The 20,586-nt window shown below is 41.4% G+C and overlaps 2 protein-coding genes across 2 annotated transcripts; both read right to left on the bottom strand.

The window, feature by feature from the left end:
• Nucleotides 1–202: 202 nt before the first annotated feature.
• On the bottom strand, nucleotides 203–1,561 carry Klf15 (Kruppel-like factor 15). The gene has a single exon (XM_018014082.2). The coding sequence runs from the start codon at nucleotides 1,551–1,553 to the stop codon at nucleotides 432–434; it is 1,122 nt and encodes a 373-aa protein (XP_017869571.2). The 5' UTR covers nucleotides 1,554–1,561; the 3' UTR covers nucleotides 203–431.
• Nucleotides 1,562–16,254: 14,693 nt separating this feature from the next.
• Nucleotides 16,255–17,174, bottom strand: LOC108618502 (lysM and putative peptidoglycan-binding domain-containing protein 1). The gene has a single exon (XM_018014535.2). It carries the CDS (start codon nucleotides 17,037–17,039, stop codon nucleotides 16,644–16,646), a length of 396 nt encoding a protein of 131 aa, XP_017870024.1. The 5' UTR covers nucleotides 17,040–17,174; the 3' UTR covers nucleotides 16,255–16,643.
• Between the last annotated feature and the right edge of the window lie 3,412 nt (nucleotides 17,175–20,586).

Below are 20,586 nucleotides of genomic sequence, written 5' to 3'. Positions count from 1 at the left end.
CTCCTAGTCGAGCAGTCTCGACTGGAGCCTTCTTACTTGTTTAAATAAGGTGTGTTTTTTGTTTTAAAGAAGATCTCTTGATACTATCACATAATTGAATATGATCTTATCAGTAAGTTGGAATTTTCAACTGCAGTAATCCATAGCATATTTAATTAACATTAATATTAGTAAAATATATCAAATATGTACAAAAGGCATTCAGAAACAAACTCTTTGAATAGAAAGTCTCATAAGTTTAATATCTCACACACGGATAAAAAATTCAATTTCAGATCGAGTGAGTTTAACTAACAGCCTCTATTTTCACACTTCAAGTTGCGGTTGAAGTTTTTAATTGAGTTTCTTACAGATAAAAAAAAAAAAAAATTAAATAAAAATAGAGAAAATAAAGTTAATGAAGAGTAGGGCCTGCAGGAATTCGCCCAGTGTCACAGCTGATTCTTGCGCTTGCGGCCGGGTCGCACGGCATAAACACTCTGGGGCAGCGGGCCGTTGGGCAGCAGCTTGCCGGAGCGCGTGGCGGCCAGGAGTCGGCGCTCGTGTACCTTGCGGTGCTTGGTCAAGTGATCGGAGCGGGCGAAGCACTTGGCGCAGTAGTCGCACTTGTAGGGCTTCACGCCCGAGTGGGAGCGACGATGGCGGGCGAGCTCATCGGAGCGGGAGAAGCGCCAGCTGCAGTCGGGCCAGTTGCAGGCGTATGGCTTCTCGCCCAGATGCCGGCGCAAATGGGCCTTGAGGTGGGCGGGCTTGGCGTACAGTTTCTCGCAGCTGCCAAAGGTGCAGAGGTAGCCCTTCTCCCCGGCAGCATTGTGGCTGAGCTGCAGTGGCATGGCCGCTGCTGCGGAGGAGGGGGAGGAGGCTGCTGCTATTGCTGCTGCTGCTGGAGAGGTGGGCGCAGCGAGGCGCAGATTGTTATTGCTCTCCTGCAGGAAGTCATCGCACATGTCCGTGCAGAGCGGCGTGCGCTCGGGCAGTATGTCGATGAGCTCGGGTATTTCCACAAAGTGATCCAGCAGCCGCTGCTCCCAGTCGCTCAGCTCCGGCGGCGCTGACGCTGAGCCAACGTGGGGCTCAGCATCGCCAAAGTCGAAGAGCAGCTCCGGATCCTCGCTGCTGTTGCTGCTGCTGCTGCAATTGTTGTTGTTGTTGTTGTTGTTGCTGTCGAGTGTAATGATGCCATAGTAATCCATGCCTCCTCCTCCTCCTCCTCCTGGCTCATACCCGTTGCCGAAATTCACATCCGCATAGCAGCAGTCCAATTGTGCTTGCTGCTGGCAAAGTGCCTGATCGAAGCAATCGACTCCAAGCATGGCCGGCTCATCCAGCTCGCTGTAGAGCTGCTGAAAGGCGCCCGTCGCAAAGAACTCCATGGGAACAAATGAGCCGAGCGCCGGGTCTGTCCAAATATTTATGCACAAGTCGTGATTGGGAAATGGTCGAACTTTCGCTCTGGACACGCTCGAGTGCGAGCATTGACTGATAGACTGATAGACGATATGCGTAGCCACACACACACACACAGACGCAGACACGCAGACTTGCCTTGGCATCAAGCGAGCCTCAACAGGCACTGGGATCCCTGTGGGAATAATTAGCCAGTCGGAGTCATACATGCAAATGGAACGTAGTGGACAGTTTGCAGCCGTTTCGATCTTCGTTTATCTAACCCGTTCGTTCGCTGGCGTCATTAACAGCAGCAACAAAAACAACAACAACAACAACAACAACAGCGGCGTCAGTAAACAGCCATATGTTGCCGCCGATCAGTCGAAGCACACATGTGCCACACGCACACACTCACACACACTCGCACACACAGCCTCACCGAGCAGATACGCTCGGAGATGAGCTGCTCTCGCAGCTGTTTCTGCATGTGTGCAACAGTGCCAAGCGGTGTCAGGCGGTTCGACGTCGCCGTTTCTCGACACTGTGTCATTGTTTACGGCACCTGCTCACGCTCCGGTTCCGGCGACGGCAATTGCCCGGCATGTGCGGCCCGTGCTCGCATCCGTATTGATCGCCGCTCTGTCGCTCAAGTCCCCGACGTCGATTGCTATGAATTTGTTAATCGTGTTTTGGGTTTTTTTTTCTGATTTCTGTTTTCATCTATTTTGTTGCTCACTGCTATCGGCAACAACAATTAGTTAATGATCAACAAATAAATTTTTCAACTAATTTACTGTCCCATGGGGGCAAGAGACGATCGCACAGAAAGTAACATGAATATGTTGTGAGAGTGCGTGGCATTGTCAGATAAGAGAAAGAGATGAGGACGAGGGTGGGAGATTGAGAGAGAGTGGGAGAAAGAGAGAGAGAGAGAGCAAGATAGATATAATATAATTGACATTGATAAGAATAGAGGAAGAGCAAAGCATTAGAATAATAATACAAAAACTCAGATTAAATAATTTTAGCAAAATACAGTTCAAGAGGGAATTAAAAAGCATATCGATAACTATTTTTGTATTATGTATATTATACATTTATTAAATAATAATTATTAATCAGTATCAATAATTTTTATTTACGCATTTCTATACAAAGTTGTTTCTCAATTATGACTCAGCTGCTATTCCAAATGGATGTCATATATAAACTCTCACTTAATTTACAATTCCATACTATATTCTCAATATTCGATTACACTATCACAAAGCTGTTTTTTTTTTTTTTTTTTTTTTTTTTTTTTTTTTTAGCATTTACTCTATATTTTGTTTATTAATTTATTTTGTTAATTCCATTTATTTTATATATATATATATATATATATTTTTTTTTTTTTTTTTTTGTTTATTGTATTTATTTGATTAATTTAATTGAATTATGTATTTTATTACTTAATTATTTTTTTTTTATTTAATCTTTTTATATTACTAATTTAATTTATTTAAATAATTTAATTGCGTTATGAATTTTATTAACAAACGAGACCAAAATATAAACCTAGCTTGTTTTTGCCAAATATCTGCAACAAGGTATAGTATAACAGAGTATATATGTATATATCTATGTATGTATATCTAAACATAATAGTTTATATCTGTAATCATTGCCATATCCATTCATCCATTCTCCTTCATTCTTCCTACCAGCTTTTCTGCTAAGTGCTCGCTTATCCCAAGCAAAATATAATTTAATTTGAATATATTCTAGCAGCGCCATTTGAATTGATGTTCATAATTGTTATATAGCTGTAGCTAAAGCCGAAATGAATGCTCCACTCTATGCCTGGGAGCTCAATGGCATTAGTTCATTAGTTCGCCTGTCTGACGGCAGATATGTCTAGCATGGAGCTTGTTTGTCAATAGGCTTAAATGGGCGCACAACGGAGCATTAGCTTGGCTTGACGCCCAAAACGGCTGCCAAGCCCACCAATTGACGCTGCCTCTGCCGCTGACATCCATCCGATACACGCTGCCAGCTCCAGCTCCAGCTCCAGCTCCAAATTAACATAAATTTTGTGCGGCAAACGCTGAAATTTACTTTTGCATGTTGTGTAATAATCAGGCGGCTGTAAATCCTTGCAATAACCACAATCAGTTCACAGTGCCCCGTCCTCCCCCTCTGCCACACCCACAGACCCGCCGTAAACTGCCACGCTCGCAGACCTTCGCAGTGCCACGCTTGGAGCCTACGTGAAGTCATTTGGTGGGCGTCGCGCTTAGCGCTAATTGAAATTGTAAAAATCAAAGGAGGCAACAGCATTAAAGAGGACTTAAAGGATAACAAGGGCTGACAGCCACTTGGCTGGGGCAGTTTGTAATTACGAGCGTGTACTTTGATATTAATTATATTTAATTTGTCGCTGCTTCGTCTCGAACTCGGCTCGCCCTATTACAAAAAACGTAAAAGTAAAGTAAAATAAAACACAAAGCGAGTGGAATACTAAATACACATACAGAGACAAATAGTGTTATATAGGAATGAAGGAATAGATATTGAAATATTTGAAAGGAAAAGCAACAAAGATGAAGCTGCCTCAGTTTAAATTCAATTTGAATCTTCTTCTCTGTCTTTGTTTTCCCTACTCTACTCCACTCGTATTAATCGACGCTACTATACTCTACTTTATTTCAGTTTAATCTAAACAGCTCTACTCTAGCTTTAATTATATTCTAGTTCTTAGTTAAATTGTAGTCTTATTTCAATTCTACTCCTGAATGAACTCTAGGCTTAATTCAACTATACACTTGACACTAATTTAGTCATCGGTCTCCACTTGTTATCTTTAACTTTACTTTTGACTCTACTCTAGTTTAAAATCTATACCAGTCTAGCTCTACTTCTAAGTTTAATTCATCTCTACCTCCTTTGACTCTTGATCTATTGATAACTCTACGCCAGTCTGAAATGTACTCTACTCTCAATTCTAACTCTACTGTAGTCTGAGCTCAACTTTAACACTACCACTACATTACGACTACCACTACCATACTTTACGCTACTCTCACTATCGTCTGCATACCTTACAGGATTGTACATATTTCTACACTACGCGACACGCCGCGGCACGAGGGAACCCACGAGGGAGACGACGCGACAGAAGCGGCAGAGGGGACACGAGGCGACACGACCGGACAGGAGGGGACATGAGGCAGACACGACGTGACCACGACGCGACACGTAGCGGCACCAGGGGACACGAGGCGGACGACTAGGCTAGACTACTCTACACTATTTTACACTATTCTATACTACTCTACACTACTCTTCACTATTTTACACTATTCTACACTACCTTACGTTATTGTACATTATTCTACACTACCCTACACTACTCTACACTACTCTTCACTATTTTACACTATTCTACACTACTCTACACTACTCTACACTACTCTACACTGCTCTACACTACTCTACACTACTCTACACTACTCTACACTACTCTACACTACTCTACACTACTCTACACTACTCTACACTACTCTACACTACTCTACACTACTCTACACTACTCTACACTACTCTACACTACTCTACACTGCTCTACACTACTCTACACTACTCTACACTGCTCTACACTACTCTACACTACTCTACACTACTCTACACTACTCTACACTACTCTACACTACTCTGCACAGTACGCTGCGCTCTTCTGCTATAGTCTGCTGTACCCTTCATTACACTACTGTACACTACTCTTCTTTAGTCAACACTACGTAACTGATATATGTACATATATAGGAAAGCAAACAACATTGTAGCTGGATGGATATACAGATACAGATGTTTTATATCAAATATTTTGATGACATAAGCAGCAAATGCAAATAGAAATACATTGTATGTGTGTATGGGTGTGTGTGCGTGTGTATCTCTGTGTTGGGTTTCATGTTTATATGCAGTTATAGATACTGTTATTTAGTAAGTGCTTGGCTCGAGTGCCATCTTGCAATGAGATTGAGACAACGCCAGACATGACAACATTGCAAACGGCAACAGGGCATCAATCTAAATTATTTGGCGCCCAGCAGCAGCAGCAGCAGCAACAACAGCAGCAAAATTCTGTGGCAAGAACTTTGGCATTTGGTGGTTTATTTGAGAGTTGAGATAACATAAATTAGTATGCCGCTCAACTAGTCGAGCAGTGGAGCGTTCGACTCCTCGTCTGCTCAACTCCCCGCCCGCTCGACTCCTCTGGGCAAATTCCTAGAATGTTTCATGTAGCTGCATCTGTATCTTTGGATGTTTTGCTGCAACCGCATGTATCTGCATGCATACGGACATGCAGAACTGTAGCTGCATGCGAATGCGATTGTGTGCACCGCAAGTGTCATAACGGGAATTATGCATAAAATTTAACTGTAAATTGCAGACGGCAAAATGTTGTCAAGCATGCAGGCAAAGACGACCACAAATTTAAATGCATGTCAGACTATTTTCTGGCATAAACCTTATCCCAAAGTCCAAAGGATTTGGCTGTGCCACAAGCCCCAAGTCCCAGCAACAAATGAGCTCCAAGCATTTGACAGGTGCGGCGCACAGATGCCTCTAGAGCTGGACACGCACACAGATACACACACACGGACACAGACACCTACATAGATATGGAAATGGAAAATGAATCAAAAATAAAACAGAATAGAAATCTTTAAGGACAGACAACTTACACAGATGGAAACATAAAAAAAAAAAAAAAAAAAAGAAGAGAAGAAAAAAAAAAAAAACGGAAAAAACAAAACAAAAACTAACTAACAAGCGGCAGCAGAGAAAACAAATCGGTATTTATTTATTATTTCGAATATCACTTTAGCACGTTTGGAGCGCATTCGGATCGGTTGCCTAGCACTTGCTGCTTGTCAATAGCAGCTGAGCTGCTTGTTTTCATTGGATTAGGCAAGTTTTCCTTTGCATTCGGGCTTCAAGATTTTGTTGACCAGCAACGGACGACCGCACGGCATGGCACGGCACGGAGATAGAACCAAAAACGGATGCAAAAGCAGCTTAGGTTGCGTCTAAATTAAAAGGACATGCAGTGAGAGAGAGTGAGAGAGAGAGAGAGAGAGTGAGTGAGTGATTAGGATAGCTTGGCCAACACAAAATGTATATATAAATATCTATATCTACATATATTTAGTGTTTATATGTATATGAGCCTGTCCTTATGCACGTTGCGGAGCAGAATGTCCGAGCTGGCCAGCAGCTCAATAGAACAGATTTGATAACAATAGAACAGCTGCTTGACAATTTGTAAGCCAATTCATTGCTGATATTGTTTCCTTGTAGCGGTAAATAACAATGAACGATATCAATGGGTATAATAGTTTTAGTAGAAAGGGCCTTACAGAAAAGCATAACGATTGTTAGTCCGGAGGCTTAGCAACGTATTCCTAATTAAGTGAGTAGATAAGTTGTATAACGCTATGTATAACAGCGTAATAATGTGCGATTGCTGGCTAATTATATGCACTAATAACACAGATACATGAGTATAACAAAAGTTGTATATTACTATTGAATAGAACGATTGTATAACAGTAATATTTAACAATTTAATTTTGTATTACAATTTGGCTTATCTGTGTGTAACAGCTTATCAAGTATAACAGAATTATAGTATTATGCTGTAACTCTTTTCTCCAATGGTTATAACAGTATATCAAAGTTTGTCTAACAGTTTTGTATAACAGTTTTCATTGAAAATATCTTTTAGTGATATTAAAAAATATTGCACATCAATAATAAATTTTCTTAACAACTGTGTATAACAGCTTGGCCAGTATAACATAATTAAAAAAGTATACTGTAACTCTTCTCTCCAAAAGATAATAGTGTATTAAAGTTTGTCTAACAGTTTTGTATAACACATTTGTATGACAGTTTTCAATGACAACATTTTTCATAATTGTCATCAAACTGTTGGAAACTTGTAATAACTTTTTGACTTTCGCATAACAACTTGGCCATTACAAGAGTATAACAGTATAATTCCTTGACTATTCACTCCCATTCATAATTGGCCTTATCCACTTTGACTTGGCAGGCGGCACACTCCAATTAATTAATCAATTAAGCTTATTTGCTGGCAAACTTAAGGAATGCCCATCCATGGACTGCTGAATCCAAGTCGAGTTGAGGCGAGGCGAGTCGGGTCGACTTGGGTCGAGTCCCAGTATCCCCGAGTATGTTTGGCTCCGGCAACAGGTCAAAAGTTTTTAGCCAACTATCAAAGTCTGGGCCGAGACACAGACCGAGACACACAGGGCACTTAGTTAGCTAGTTAGCGCTGATGTTGTTTTTGCTTCTTCTTTACAGATTTTGTTGTTGCTTTTTTTTTTTTTTTTTTTTTTTTTCTTTGCGCTGTACAAAGTTTTAATAAACTCGCAAGCGACAATATTTTGCGGTCGCCCCGAACTGCAGATAATAATTTGATTTTATGTGGCGCGTACGCGACTCGAGAGCAATTTGTTATATTTACAAAAGAAAGTGAACTTTAGCTTAAACTTAAAGTTTGCGCCAAAGTTGAGGCCGGCCGAGGGCAGCGAACTTGGCTATGAATGGAGGGTTCGCACTGGACAGCAGATAAAGTGGGTCTCTCTCTCTCTCTCTCTCTCTCTCTGTGTGTGTAGCCATATACATATATTATGTTTAACTGTAGCTGGAGCTGGAGCTAAGACTGAGATTAGGTGAGATGCAAACATAATCCAAAGACAAGTGAGTTAACTGCCTTGACCCAATTTAATTAAACATATGTATTCGTGTTTGTATGCGTCATGTTCGCACCCCGAAAGCTTAGTGAGATGAGAGCTGCGAAAGCCAACGGCCGCGGCCCAGAGTTTCAGTTGGCCAACTTCTTCGGAACGAGGGCACATGTCAAAGCTAATGACAATAACAGCTACAGGCTGATGGAGAAGATGAAGAAGAAGAAGAAGAAGAAGTGTTGCCATTGCTGATGTGAGCCTCCTGATTGCGTCTACTCCACATCTGCGCGCGTGTGTGCATGTGTGTGTGTGTTAGCTGGGTTAACACAAACACAAACACACTCGAGCCACGTACACAGAACATTATTGTAGCCAAAGACAGCAGCGACAGCAGCCAACAATTAGTGTTGACAGACATTGCACTCGGGCAAAGCCCAAGGGAATTTGAGGGCTCGTCGCACACACACCAAATGCGCTGTAGTTGGGCGTGTGTGCGAGTGGGTGTGGCACTTGCCACAAATGGCCGGGCATGTAATGTGAGCTTTGCTATATGCTATATGAGCCAGTATGCGTGGGCTCTGCCGGAGCACAGTTAATTGCAATCAAATTTAAATATTGCCACAGATCCGAATTGTTTCTAAAACCATGGCAACTGAGGAAAAGCCCCAAAGAATGTTCGCCGGAATTGAGTTCATGAGCGACTGAGTGATGTGCCTTGCTAAGATGTACATAGTTTATGATAAGAAAATCTCCATATAAACGACCTCAAACTTAATAAAAATAATAATATATGATTTTTTATTTGATTAAATTTTCCAATCACAATTATTGGAAATATATACATACATAATATTTCACATTAAAAATGATAATTAATGAACATAAATTAATACAGTCGAGTGCCGATAGTTCGAAACGGCAAAGCGATCAGATTTTCTTTCGATTTACGCAGAAATTAATATTATCGAGAATTATCGAGAACAAATTATTTTCAAGATGATAGAAATTTTATCGATTTAGCGAGCGTTTTGATTTATCGGATTGCAAATTATCGAGACTCGTCTGTATATATTTTACATTTAATTTAATGTGTAACTTTTTATTTTAAAATTATGTATAGTTATACAAAATATTGTATAATTATGGTTATAAATATTTTTCAGCTATACATAATTAATAATTTCTTTATAACTTTGGCATCTATCATATTATAGTTGTACACATCTCTAAATCTTTACTTGAAAATATGCTAAAGCCTTCAAAATTTCATGGGCTCGAATGGCAAACATCAAAACGTAGTCTTAGTATAAAAAATAAATTATATATTAATTTTCATATAAAAACGTTTAGCATAAAACCAACGTTACTTAAAACAATCTAATAGTTTATAAGCCTTTAAATTGTTTTTAGGTTACTAAAATTCTTAAGGAAGCATAATGAATTTAACATGCACTTTGACAGTCACTTTGACATTCACTTTTACATTGAGTTCCAATTAGTCCGCATTTAGCTCAATGTCTGACCCGCGCTTTCATAGGCGCTGCATTTAGCTGCAGGCCGTCAACGATTTGAGCTGGCCAGCCAACTGAGTGAGCCGCCAATAAGGAGGCGGGGAGCTGGCCAAACGGGATTCCGGCAAGAAATGCAGAGGGCCAAGAAATGCCAGAGTCGGAGCTAAGCTCAGTTGGACAGCAGCAAGAGACGAGGCTGTCACAATGGCTGTAGTTGACCAGATGTTGTTGCTGTTGGCTTAGAATGTAGCTGTGAGTGTGTGTGTGTGCGCGCGTGTGTGTGTGTGTTTGCATTGCAGCTGCTTAGGAGTTGAGCTTGTGTATTGAGTGTAGGTAGAACGCAGCGAGAGCCGCAGCAACAACGACAGACTTTGGCTGGCTAATGAGGCAGGGGGACAACAATAAGCGCAGCCACAAAAGCAACTGCAACAGCAATAGCAACAGCAGCAGCAACAACAAACAGTTATGTCTAGCCGAAGGACATTTGGCAGCCAGGCTTTCAGCTTGGCTACTGCGCATAAACGTAAACGTTTTGGCTAATTTGTGTGTGTGTGTGGTGAGCATTAATGAAGTGACAATGACAGCGTGAGTGCATGTGAATGTGCAAGTGTGTGTGTGTGTGTGTGTGAATGTGTGTGTTTAGCTGAAACAAAGGCAAAGTGCAAAGAAGTGCTGCATACTTTTGGGCGGCGTCAATTTGCAATTGAAAAGAATGGCAATGACAGCACGCAGCTAGCCATAGCTCATAGCTCATATATGTCACACACACACACACGCACACAGAGACAATTTAGGCGGGTGCTGTGTGCTCATGTGGCATGCCTTTAAAACAAAGTGGCACAAAAATGGCATTACACAAAAAAGGATTTATTTAGTTTATTTGCTGTATATCAGCAGCCATAACTGTCAAGTGTTTGTTGTTCTTTGTCTGGCTGGCTGTCTCTCTCTTTCTCTGTGTGTGTGTGTGTTGTGTGTGTGTGGTTGTGCTACTGTTACTGCTGCTGCTGCTAAAGCCTGAACTAGAGCTTTGCTGCATGATGGCCATCATCATCAATCATTTTGATTTGCGCTAAAAACGATGCTATGCTCTGCTCTGCTCAGCTCTGCTCAGCTATGCAGCGTTGCATTGCAAAATACAACAACAAATGCAAGCAAACACACACACACACAGACACTGGCGCTCTCATAGAGGAACAATAAAGTTCAGCTACAGTAACAGCAACAACAACGAACATGTGAAATGACAACAACAATTCATGTCGACAAGTTGCGTTTGCATTTTTTTGTGTTTTGTTTTTGTTTTGTCATACCCTGTGCAAAGAGGGTGGCCGAATTCACTAAGGCTATTTGCAACGCCTTAAAATTTGCTCTCAGAAAAAAGAGCTGTCATCTGTGCTGAGTTGACTTTCGTCAAGCTAAAAGACTCTATCAACTGTTGCTAAGAGAAAAGTTGACAGAGAATGGAATGAAATTATTATATGTATATTAATAATTTAAAAAAAGTCTATATATATATATATATATATATATATATATATATATATATATATATATATATATATATATATATATATTACAAAATAAAATTTATTATATCAATGCCAACGACATTCTTACATATTAGATTACACATTTCATTAGATAAAATATTAAATATAAAATGTAAAATATAAAATATAAAATATAAAATATAAAATATAGAATATAAAATATGAAATATAAAATATAAAATATAAAATATAAAATATAAAATATAAAATATAAAATATTAAATATTAAATATTAAATATAGATATATTCCACTTCACAGGGTATCTGCTTGTCAAGCATACCCCGCTAAACTCAGCATTTTTGGTTACTTTTTTAGATTTGATGCATTTAGTAAGTATTTTCTGGTCTTTTGTTTTGCTTGCGACCAGCAAATGCATTCGAATGCAAACACACATAATGTCCGTCCCACAGTGGGCGCTGCAAGTATGCATACACTATGCATGCATTAGTTTTAGCTGCTCGAGCAGTTAATAGATAAGACTGCCAGCATGGCAAGGGGAGGGACACAGTCGCCCATTTCCCAGTCGCCCAGTCGACTAGGGATAAAATATTTTAACGGCTCGCTCGTAAAGCTGCTTGTCAAATATTTTTACAGCATTTTAAACACAGTTCCAAAAGCAGGCGACAATGCACATAGATATATTTATTTATATAGAGAGAGAGGTATATATGTATATATAGATATATGTGGGCACATAATGAAATTTTAATTAAGCCCAAGCAACAGCAGAAGGCGCTTGAGTTGCGCGTCTTTTAATTCAATTTATAATTACTTACATGCAACAGCAGCAGCAGCAGCAGCAACATCAGCAGCAGCAACAGCAACACCAGCAGCAACAGCAGTGGCAACTCGAGTTGCTATAAATAAGTAATATTGCCACTGCCAATGCATCACAAACCATTGCACTAGTGTTGGCGGTCGGTGGTGCGGTGGCTGTGGTGCCACACCATCCGTCCCGGCGTATCAATTAAGTTAAGAAACATTTGCGCAATTGCTGCCCAGCCAAGTGTGCTGCATGAGCTGAAATGAAGACAGCCGTCAGCCGACAGCGAGAAGTATGAATGAATTATTAAAGATGCGCCGGAATATAAGCTCCAGCTACAGTCGAGTCTTACATACCCGAAGTGCGAGACAAATTATTGCTATATTTTCATTTATTACACTCAATTTGTTGCATCTTACTGGGCCTGCAAGTAATGCTGTGAAAGCCATTGATAGCATTGATCGATACCAGCGAGAGATCGATTTAAGTAACCGATGTTGAATAAATGAGAGAGGAAGAGAAAGTGAAAGAGAGGGATATGGGAGCAATGATATTATAAGTGATTAAGGTTTTATCAGAGGTTTTTTAGGAAAGAGAGAGAGAGAGAGGGAGAGAGAGAGGATATGAGAGAAATTATATCATAAGTGATTAAGGTTTTATCATAGCTCTCTTTGGTTAGGCTGCATAAGATAAGAAGCGTCTCATAACATCTCTTCTCTTCTCACTCATCTGCTCTCTCAAGCTAAGTTCCTTAATTTACACTTATATACACATACTCCTATAACATAATATATGTAGTATACAATAATTAATATTATATTAAACTCATAGCGAACCTTCCATAATCATTTCGAAACCCCTTTGAGTAGGTATTAAAAATAAACCGTAACTCCAATAATTCATGTACAAATTCACGAGTCTCTTCGATTGCTCGCAGCTATCTAGCAAATTGCTCAAGTGGGTCACTTTTAGTGCACATTACTTAGCTGCTAATTCCTAATATTTTCACATCTTATTCCTTCCGTCCAGCTGTCTGTCTCTCCGTCCGGCTGCTCCGCTGCTCCGCTACTGTGCAAAGTTGGCTGTGTGGCAGCTTGCCAACCTTCATAAATCAAAAGGCTGACATAAAACCTTGAAATGTTCAATATGAATTCAGCCATGCTACAATCTATATATCTTTCCATCTATCCATATATCTTTCGCTCGCTCTCTCGCTCTCTTTCTCTGGCTCTCGCCACGGGTCGTTTTGTGTCCCGAATTGCACTAATCTCATGGGAAGAGAGCGCGCTGCAGTTCGCCGTTAGCCTCCGGTTTTCGCTTTCGCTCGAAACTTTCTAATAATTTCTATTTGAAAGGCGGTCCAAAAGTTGTGCGTTGTGTGCAAAACTGTCATATTTCATAAGTCTCTCGGGCGAGGGGCCGTTCCCATCCAAATGCTGCCACATAAGACATAGAAGCAGGGGGTAGGTGGAGGGGGCCAGGAGGCGACAGAGCGACAGCGCAGTGAGGGCAGCGGCTGTCTGTGTATAATTACATGGTTCAACTGTCACGGCGGAAAACAAATAAATGAGTTTCACTTGCAAAACTTTTGGCAGTTACAGCGGCAGCTTGGCTTATGACTCCACAATATCGAATCCACATGCCACATGCCACATGCCGCACGCAGCAAATGCACTTTGTGGCCATCGATCGACGAGGCAACAGCAGCAGCAACAGCAACAGCAGCAACAACAGCAGCAGTAACAGTAACAGTAACAGTAAGAGTAACAGCAAGAGTAACAGTAACAGCTCATACATCCAAATTCGATACGCATACATTTTGATGCACTTTGCGGCGTAAAGTTTTATGATGCAGAAATGTTGAAAACTTTGTTGCCTCATCTATGCAACATTCATATATTACCCACCCCCCCACCCCACTCTTCACTAAAGCTATTGAGGCATAGATAGACATAGAGGATTCTAGCTTGGAAAATTCAAGCCCAACAATGCCAACGTGGCTCTGTGGCAACAAGTTTCCGAGGCTGATTGTCAAAATCGATGCGAAATACCTGAGCGGCTGGTCGGAGTATTTGAAATTAATTCAGATTGCAATTCTTTGAATTATACGCATCACCAAACTATGATTTCTCATGAAATATTAATGCCGGCATGCGACATTTGATATTTTCCGCAGTCTGTTTTTATTTTCGTCTCTCTCTCTCTCACTCTCTATCTCTCTATTTCGCTTTCTCTCCTTTCCTCTGTCCCACTATCTGTCTTTGTCTTACGCTCTCTGCAGGCCAAATCGACATCCGAATGGTAAGCGCAGTCAGGGCCAACTTCGTTATCATTGTCAACATGCCATTGAGTCGAGTCCGTCGAGTCCGTTGAGTCCGTGGAGTCCGTCTATGCCGTCGCATCGCCCGCCCGCCCGCATCCGCTGCGCCCCCCCTAGTCTCTGGCATAATCAGAGCAATTCCAAAGTTGTGTCTGTCAAAAAGGCACAAAATGTGGCCATCCATGGTCGTTGTCCGCCTGATGCTCAGCGTCGTTGCTCCACGCTGTCTGCGCCTCTCCCACACACGCACACACGCACACTGTTTTTTATTTTTTTTGCCTGCCATATTCCGTATTCTCTTTCGTTTTTTTTTTTTTTTTTTTTTTGGCACTTCCTTTCTGACACCGGCGTTCCGCTACGTTTCACGGCGCTGCCACCTGCCCCGCCACGTCTAATGCGGCCGTCCATCGGCTTCGGTGTCTATCAATGCCAACGATTGTCCTGCTCCTGCTCCTGCTGCTTTGCTGCTCTGCTGCTGCCAGCCGGAAAATGTGAATTTATCACACGAGCACGTACGCATATTTCTCGGCGTTGGCCTTTTTGCCGACGCCCCTTTTATTATTTTCGTTTTGCCTTTTTTGCGTTTTTCGTTTTTCGTTTTTCGTTTTCGAAGCTGGCGACGGGATTGGAAAAGTGGCACGACTGCTTGCCCCAACGCCAACGTCGTTATGCCCAAGTGCCACACACAGATTAGTTAATGTTCCACTCTGAATGTGTGTCGGGGTCGCCACTGGCCACTGGCCACGACTCGATGCTCCATGCTTATCTCTGCTATTGCACGTGCCCGGAGAGCGCTCGATAGCGCGATGGCACCTGAGCACGAGTTCCTGTGTCTGTGTCTGCCACTCGATGTCGCGTGCAGCAGCAGCGCGCACTCGAATCGTGAATTTGAATGTCTTAATTGCATCCTGTTTGTGGCAAATTCACTTCTGCAACAATTAAAAGCCAATTTTGTAGCGCGTCGACAGCTGGCAACGCTCTGGGGTTTCTAATCAGCGCGCCGGGCGGTGCAGACACACACAAAGAGAGAGAAGTAGACACAGAGAGAGAGAGAGAGGGGGGAGAATATACTGAGAGTAGGGATAACAAGCAGTGGGCGGTCCTCCAAGGATCCCCAGGGACTGTCAATGGCTCTGCCTTCGCATTTCTTCTTTATTTCCGCTCTGCGACAAAAATTCCCAGACATTTGCTTAATGTGAAACGAAGCAGTTGCCTAGCTGTCCTCACCGAACTTCAATTACTCTGCAAAGCTTATGGAATTTAAATTATATTAAGAGATTTTATAAAGATGAACATATTTAAAAAACATTTAATAATTTGATTTCATTAGTGGTTGAAATAAGCTTTGATCTCATTTTTTAGTTTTTAATCATTATTAAATATTTAAAAAAATATTTACAAAATAAATGAGTTAATTTTGCATTACTTAAAACATCCCACTAACAACCTGCGTTACATTTTTTCGATATCCCCAATAGTTTAGATTTTATAGACGAAAAAACGAACTTCCTTCGAGCGACCTTCAACGGTGAATCTTTATTCATTTTTTCCTACCCCAGCCAAAAAAAAAAAAAAAAATAATAAAAAAAAATAAATAAATAAAATAATAATAATAATAATAATAATAATAATAATAATAATAATAATAATAATAATAATAATAATAATAATAATAATAATAATAATAATAATAATACAAATTAAATTATTAGATTATAATAATTATTATTATTCATATTTATTTATTGTGATGCCTACCTAGTATTATGCCGGACTAGTTTCAGTTACAAATTAGACTCATTGTCTTCTTCTGGGAAAAGAGAAAGAGACGTATGTCTGCATCAGCTCATTTCATTTCTGCAACTCAGTTGCCCAGATCATTCAATCGCACTCTCCACACATTCCTAAAGAACCAACCAATACTCATGCCCTCTATACGAGTAAGACTCCAATTAAGCTTTCACACAACACAATAACATATATTTCCCTAAATTAAACAAGCAATTTCGATGTTCCGAAGAGTATATGCTCCACTGCTAGAGTCTGTGCCATCACATGAGCTCTGGAGTCTTCGCTGGCCCGCCAAAGCTCACGTCGTATTCGAGGAGACGCCGAGCTGAGAGCATAATGTAACGATAATTGAAATTCCGCCCACAATTTCGCTTGGCTGATAAGGCGCCGTGTGCCGTGCGCTTTTGCTAGCTCGTTGACTGGCAGCAGCAGCAGCAGCAGCAGCAGCGGCAGAGGTGACCCAGACAGGATGCTGTGCAGCAAGGAGCAGCTGCAGTTGTGGTCGCTAATTAAATTGTGTCGCCTCCCAAGATGCAGTCGCCCGATTGTGCACGCATCACATCCAGCGCATGGTGATCAGCAGCGGATCGCAGTCGTCGGCAAAGTCGTCCACATTGGGCGTACTCTGGCGATAGAAGTGGGGCGGTATCGTAGTCAGGCTGCCGTAGGTGTGCCGGGTTACTAAGCCCATGGCCAGTGCCCTGGCCTCTCTAAGCGGCTGTGTCCTGTCGTCCTTCGCTGGGTCACACGGTTTGCCCACTGCCGGCACCCAGATGTAGCAGCGCGTCTGCAGGATGTCCGGCCAATACATGCGATTGGCCCGTAAGATGCGACCGATTGTCGTGCCGTACTTGAGGGCCAGGCGGGCCACAGTGTCGTCGCGGCTCACCCGATGGCGCATCCAGCCGCTCAGCTGCTGGCCGCACAAATTGGGCGTCTGCTCAGTGGGCATTTTCGAAAGCGACCAAAAACACGAATTTCTACACACAAAACATCACACAGAATATGTAACACACATATATATAAATATATATGTATATATGTATGTTTATAGATCCGATATAGACTACTTTGTGCTGTGCTTCGGCAAGGCAGAGCCAACTCGATTCATTCGAGGAATTCGGCACGTCATTAAAATCACATACTCCAGTGCACGATTCATATTCCCTTTTATGCTCCGATTGGCGCCTCATGCAAATTGCTTCACACCCAACTTGGGCCTGTGGGCGGCCCACGCTGCGTATACGCAATCTGCGCTTGTGGCCAAACCCAAGAAACCAACACACAATGTGACATTCGCTAATTGTGTTTGCATGCGATTGTTTCTGAACTGGAGCTGGCATAATAATATGATTAATATCTATGATACGGCTGTGGGTGGATTTATTTTAGTATTTTCTCTTAATGTGCAGCCAGCTAGGCGGCTTGCCTCTCGGTTTGCCTCTCACTCTTCTCCTCTGCTAATGCCATTCTCGTTTGCTTAGCGATGGCACTATGATCAACTATCGATGACTAGCTATAAGTCTATCGATACGTAGCCACATTTCTGTGCCCCTCTTAGCTCATTATATCTCTTATTGAGGCAGTCAGTGCTGCCCGTTTCGAATACTCCCGAGCTTACCTCACACCCATAGCTGCATTAACTTGGAGCTAAAGTTCAGCCATTAATGACAACTTATATGCATACTTGCCAGCGCGGAGATAAGAAAATGTGCGCACGTTTACAAATTCAGTTTACACGTATTCTCATCAACCGAATACGCACCTTTATGGATGTGCATGTGTGTGTGTGTGTTGTGTGTGGCTCGAATGTGATGTCTTTATCGTTTCGCACCCACAAGGCGGACCAAACTCGACTCAAACCTAATTTAAGCAAAACCGCAGCGAATAACCCACACTGGCAGCGCTTCAACAAGTTTAAGCCGCTTAAGTAATAATTTGCGTGCACATCAAACAACGCCCAACGCGCGAACAACCCTTTTGGCCCCCCTCTCCACCCACTCCACCCTCTCCTTGGCCATAATACTCACTCACCTTTAATACCCACACACTGACACACACACACACATACACACATTAGCAATTGCTGACTGTCGTTAGATACTCTCGTTTGGTTACAGCTCACACACACACACACACGCACACCCGGATAACTGCAACTGTAATAATCGGAAGCATTTTAAACAGCTGTAGGCGAAGGTAAATGTTGGCGACGCACGTTGGGCCCTGCTGGGCCAGCGAGCCATCCAGATGGGGTGCACATGTAATTGGGTTTTCACTTCATTCAACATGCGCCAAAATGTCAAAGTATCCCACAACTCTGGTCAGCCATTTTGTGCAATTCCCACTGAACCGAATGCGGCGAGTCGAAAGCCTCCACTCTCATATATCCCGCCTGTGATTATATATATTGTGATTTAAGTTGCCAGTGGTATATCGATTGGCGGGCAGCAAATCAAATATAATCACTGTTACCTACTCCAACATGCAAACTAGAAATTAGAGGCAATTTTAAAGAGTGACTGAGGCAGCAAGCACTGTCTATCGATATCTATGGATTTAGATTGAATATATATCAAATAGATATTCCTAAATAAATTGAATGGGTCTAGTCTACAGTTATCGATATCTATCAATACTTTTCATACCAGTTAAATATTTACATTTTTTTCGATGCATTTTATATATGTAATATAGATCAAGTAACTTATATTGTCAATAGCTAAAATGACTGTACATATTAATCAAAAATGTAAGCTAGGAAAAGGAAATGTGTAAATTTTTGGGATCTAGCAAATTTTTGGAATTTAATAGTAGCTATCGATATTTATCATAGCAATTGATTATTAATATAGTCGAGTCCCGATAATTCTAAATGGCAAAGAGATCCTTCTTTTTTTCAATTTACACTGCATTTACATTGTCATCAAGTAATTTGTAGAAAAATTCCATGGGAGGCATTCAGTGTTGCAATTATCGAAATTAATGGATATTTAGCTCATTCATATGTAATCGCTAGATTTTATTGTAGCCTTTATAATATACATATATATATATATAATATATATATATATATATAGTAAAGTACTAAACAATGTAAAGTAAAGAAATTATGACTCTAGCTATCGAAATATATCGAATTCTTAGATATTCTAGATAATCTACACCATTTGATAACTATCGATTCGCTATGTCATTAAAATATCTATGTGATATGTAAAATATGGTGAAGCTAAAGCTCTGTAGAGCTTGATACTTTGTAATATACATAGCTAATCGATATTATAGATAAATCCAAATACCAGCTTATACCAAAGTTGAGCCAATCAGCAACTAATGAGCATTTGTACCCATTTAGGCATGAGCATGACGTGGTATAATTCAATATACTGCCTTGCCTCTGGCTAAATTTAAATCCGATAGAAATGTTTAATATTTTTGTGCATTTATGCAACACAGAAATCGGAATCGATGCGAAAATGAAAGCCAATCGAATGGATTCCACAATTCCGGTTGCATTTTAATAGATTTATTTATCTAGCTGTCAGATTCGATGGCTTAGGTAAATGTTGGCCCGTTCAAGGTTCGGGCCACAGATAATCTATGCAAACTCCCCACCCCCACCTCCACACACACACACCCACACACACACACACATGACATTTATTTATGCATTTTGCCATTTATGAGTTATTTTAAATGCTATTCTGTTATTGTTTAAAGTTTTTGCACTCGCGATTTATGCACAAACAGCGCGAGTGTCGAAATTGATGCCATAAGCGAGATATTTTTGGTCTGTGTGCCACTCGGTGAGCATTTGGTGGTTTAAGAGCTTATCTAGCGATTGTGAATATTTAAATGTTGTATTTATTCCAGGCTAATATAAAAATAATTAAAAATAAATATATATGTATATATAATATATAAAGATGCAGCTTGGCTAATTGGCGAGCAACAGCTGGAAATGCTGAAGGCCCTCGCAGATGCGAGTCGAATGTTAGCGGAAGCGGATGCTTAGCAATGCTCAGGCTTCCCGCTGTCAGAGACAGAGATTGATGACAGGCGATGGGAGTCTCCTGTGCAGCGGCCAGCCGAGGGCCATTCCAATGTGCACTTCAAATGGCCCGACAAAGGCACTTTGTGGCTTGAGCTGACTGTTGAGAATTTCTATTTATGCAGCGCCCGCTCCTCCAACGGGCCCCAATAAATAAAATCAATCCGGCAGTCGAGAGCCAAATCAATAACAGACATTAGGCACTGGGACACCGAGGCGAGCGCCCAGCACTTGCCGCACTCGGCCAATACGGAAAGTTATGACAACATTCGGGACGGGGCGGGGAGAGGGAGGGAGGGGACCAGGCCCAAAAGACGCTCGAGTGGAAACGTTTTCGGACATATCACAAATATGTCGAGTTGGCTATCGAAATGCAAATGCAAGTGCATTATGGCCGGAGCAGGATATGTGTGGCTAACAAATATGGTCAAATATATCCGTATCG

This window comes from Drosophila arizonae, chromosome X, assembly GCF_054131065.1.
Source record: "Drosophila arizonae isolate 15081-1271.41 chromosome X, UAZ_ARI_1.0, whole genome shotgun sequence".
NCBI lineage: Eukaryota > Metazoa > Arthropoda > Insecta > Diptera > Drosophilidae > Drosophila > Drosophila arizonae.
This window is presented reverse-complemented; position numbering and strand designations above follow the sequence as displayed.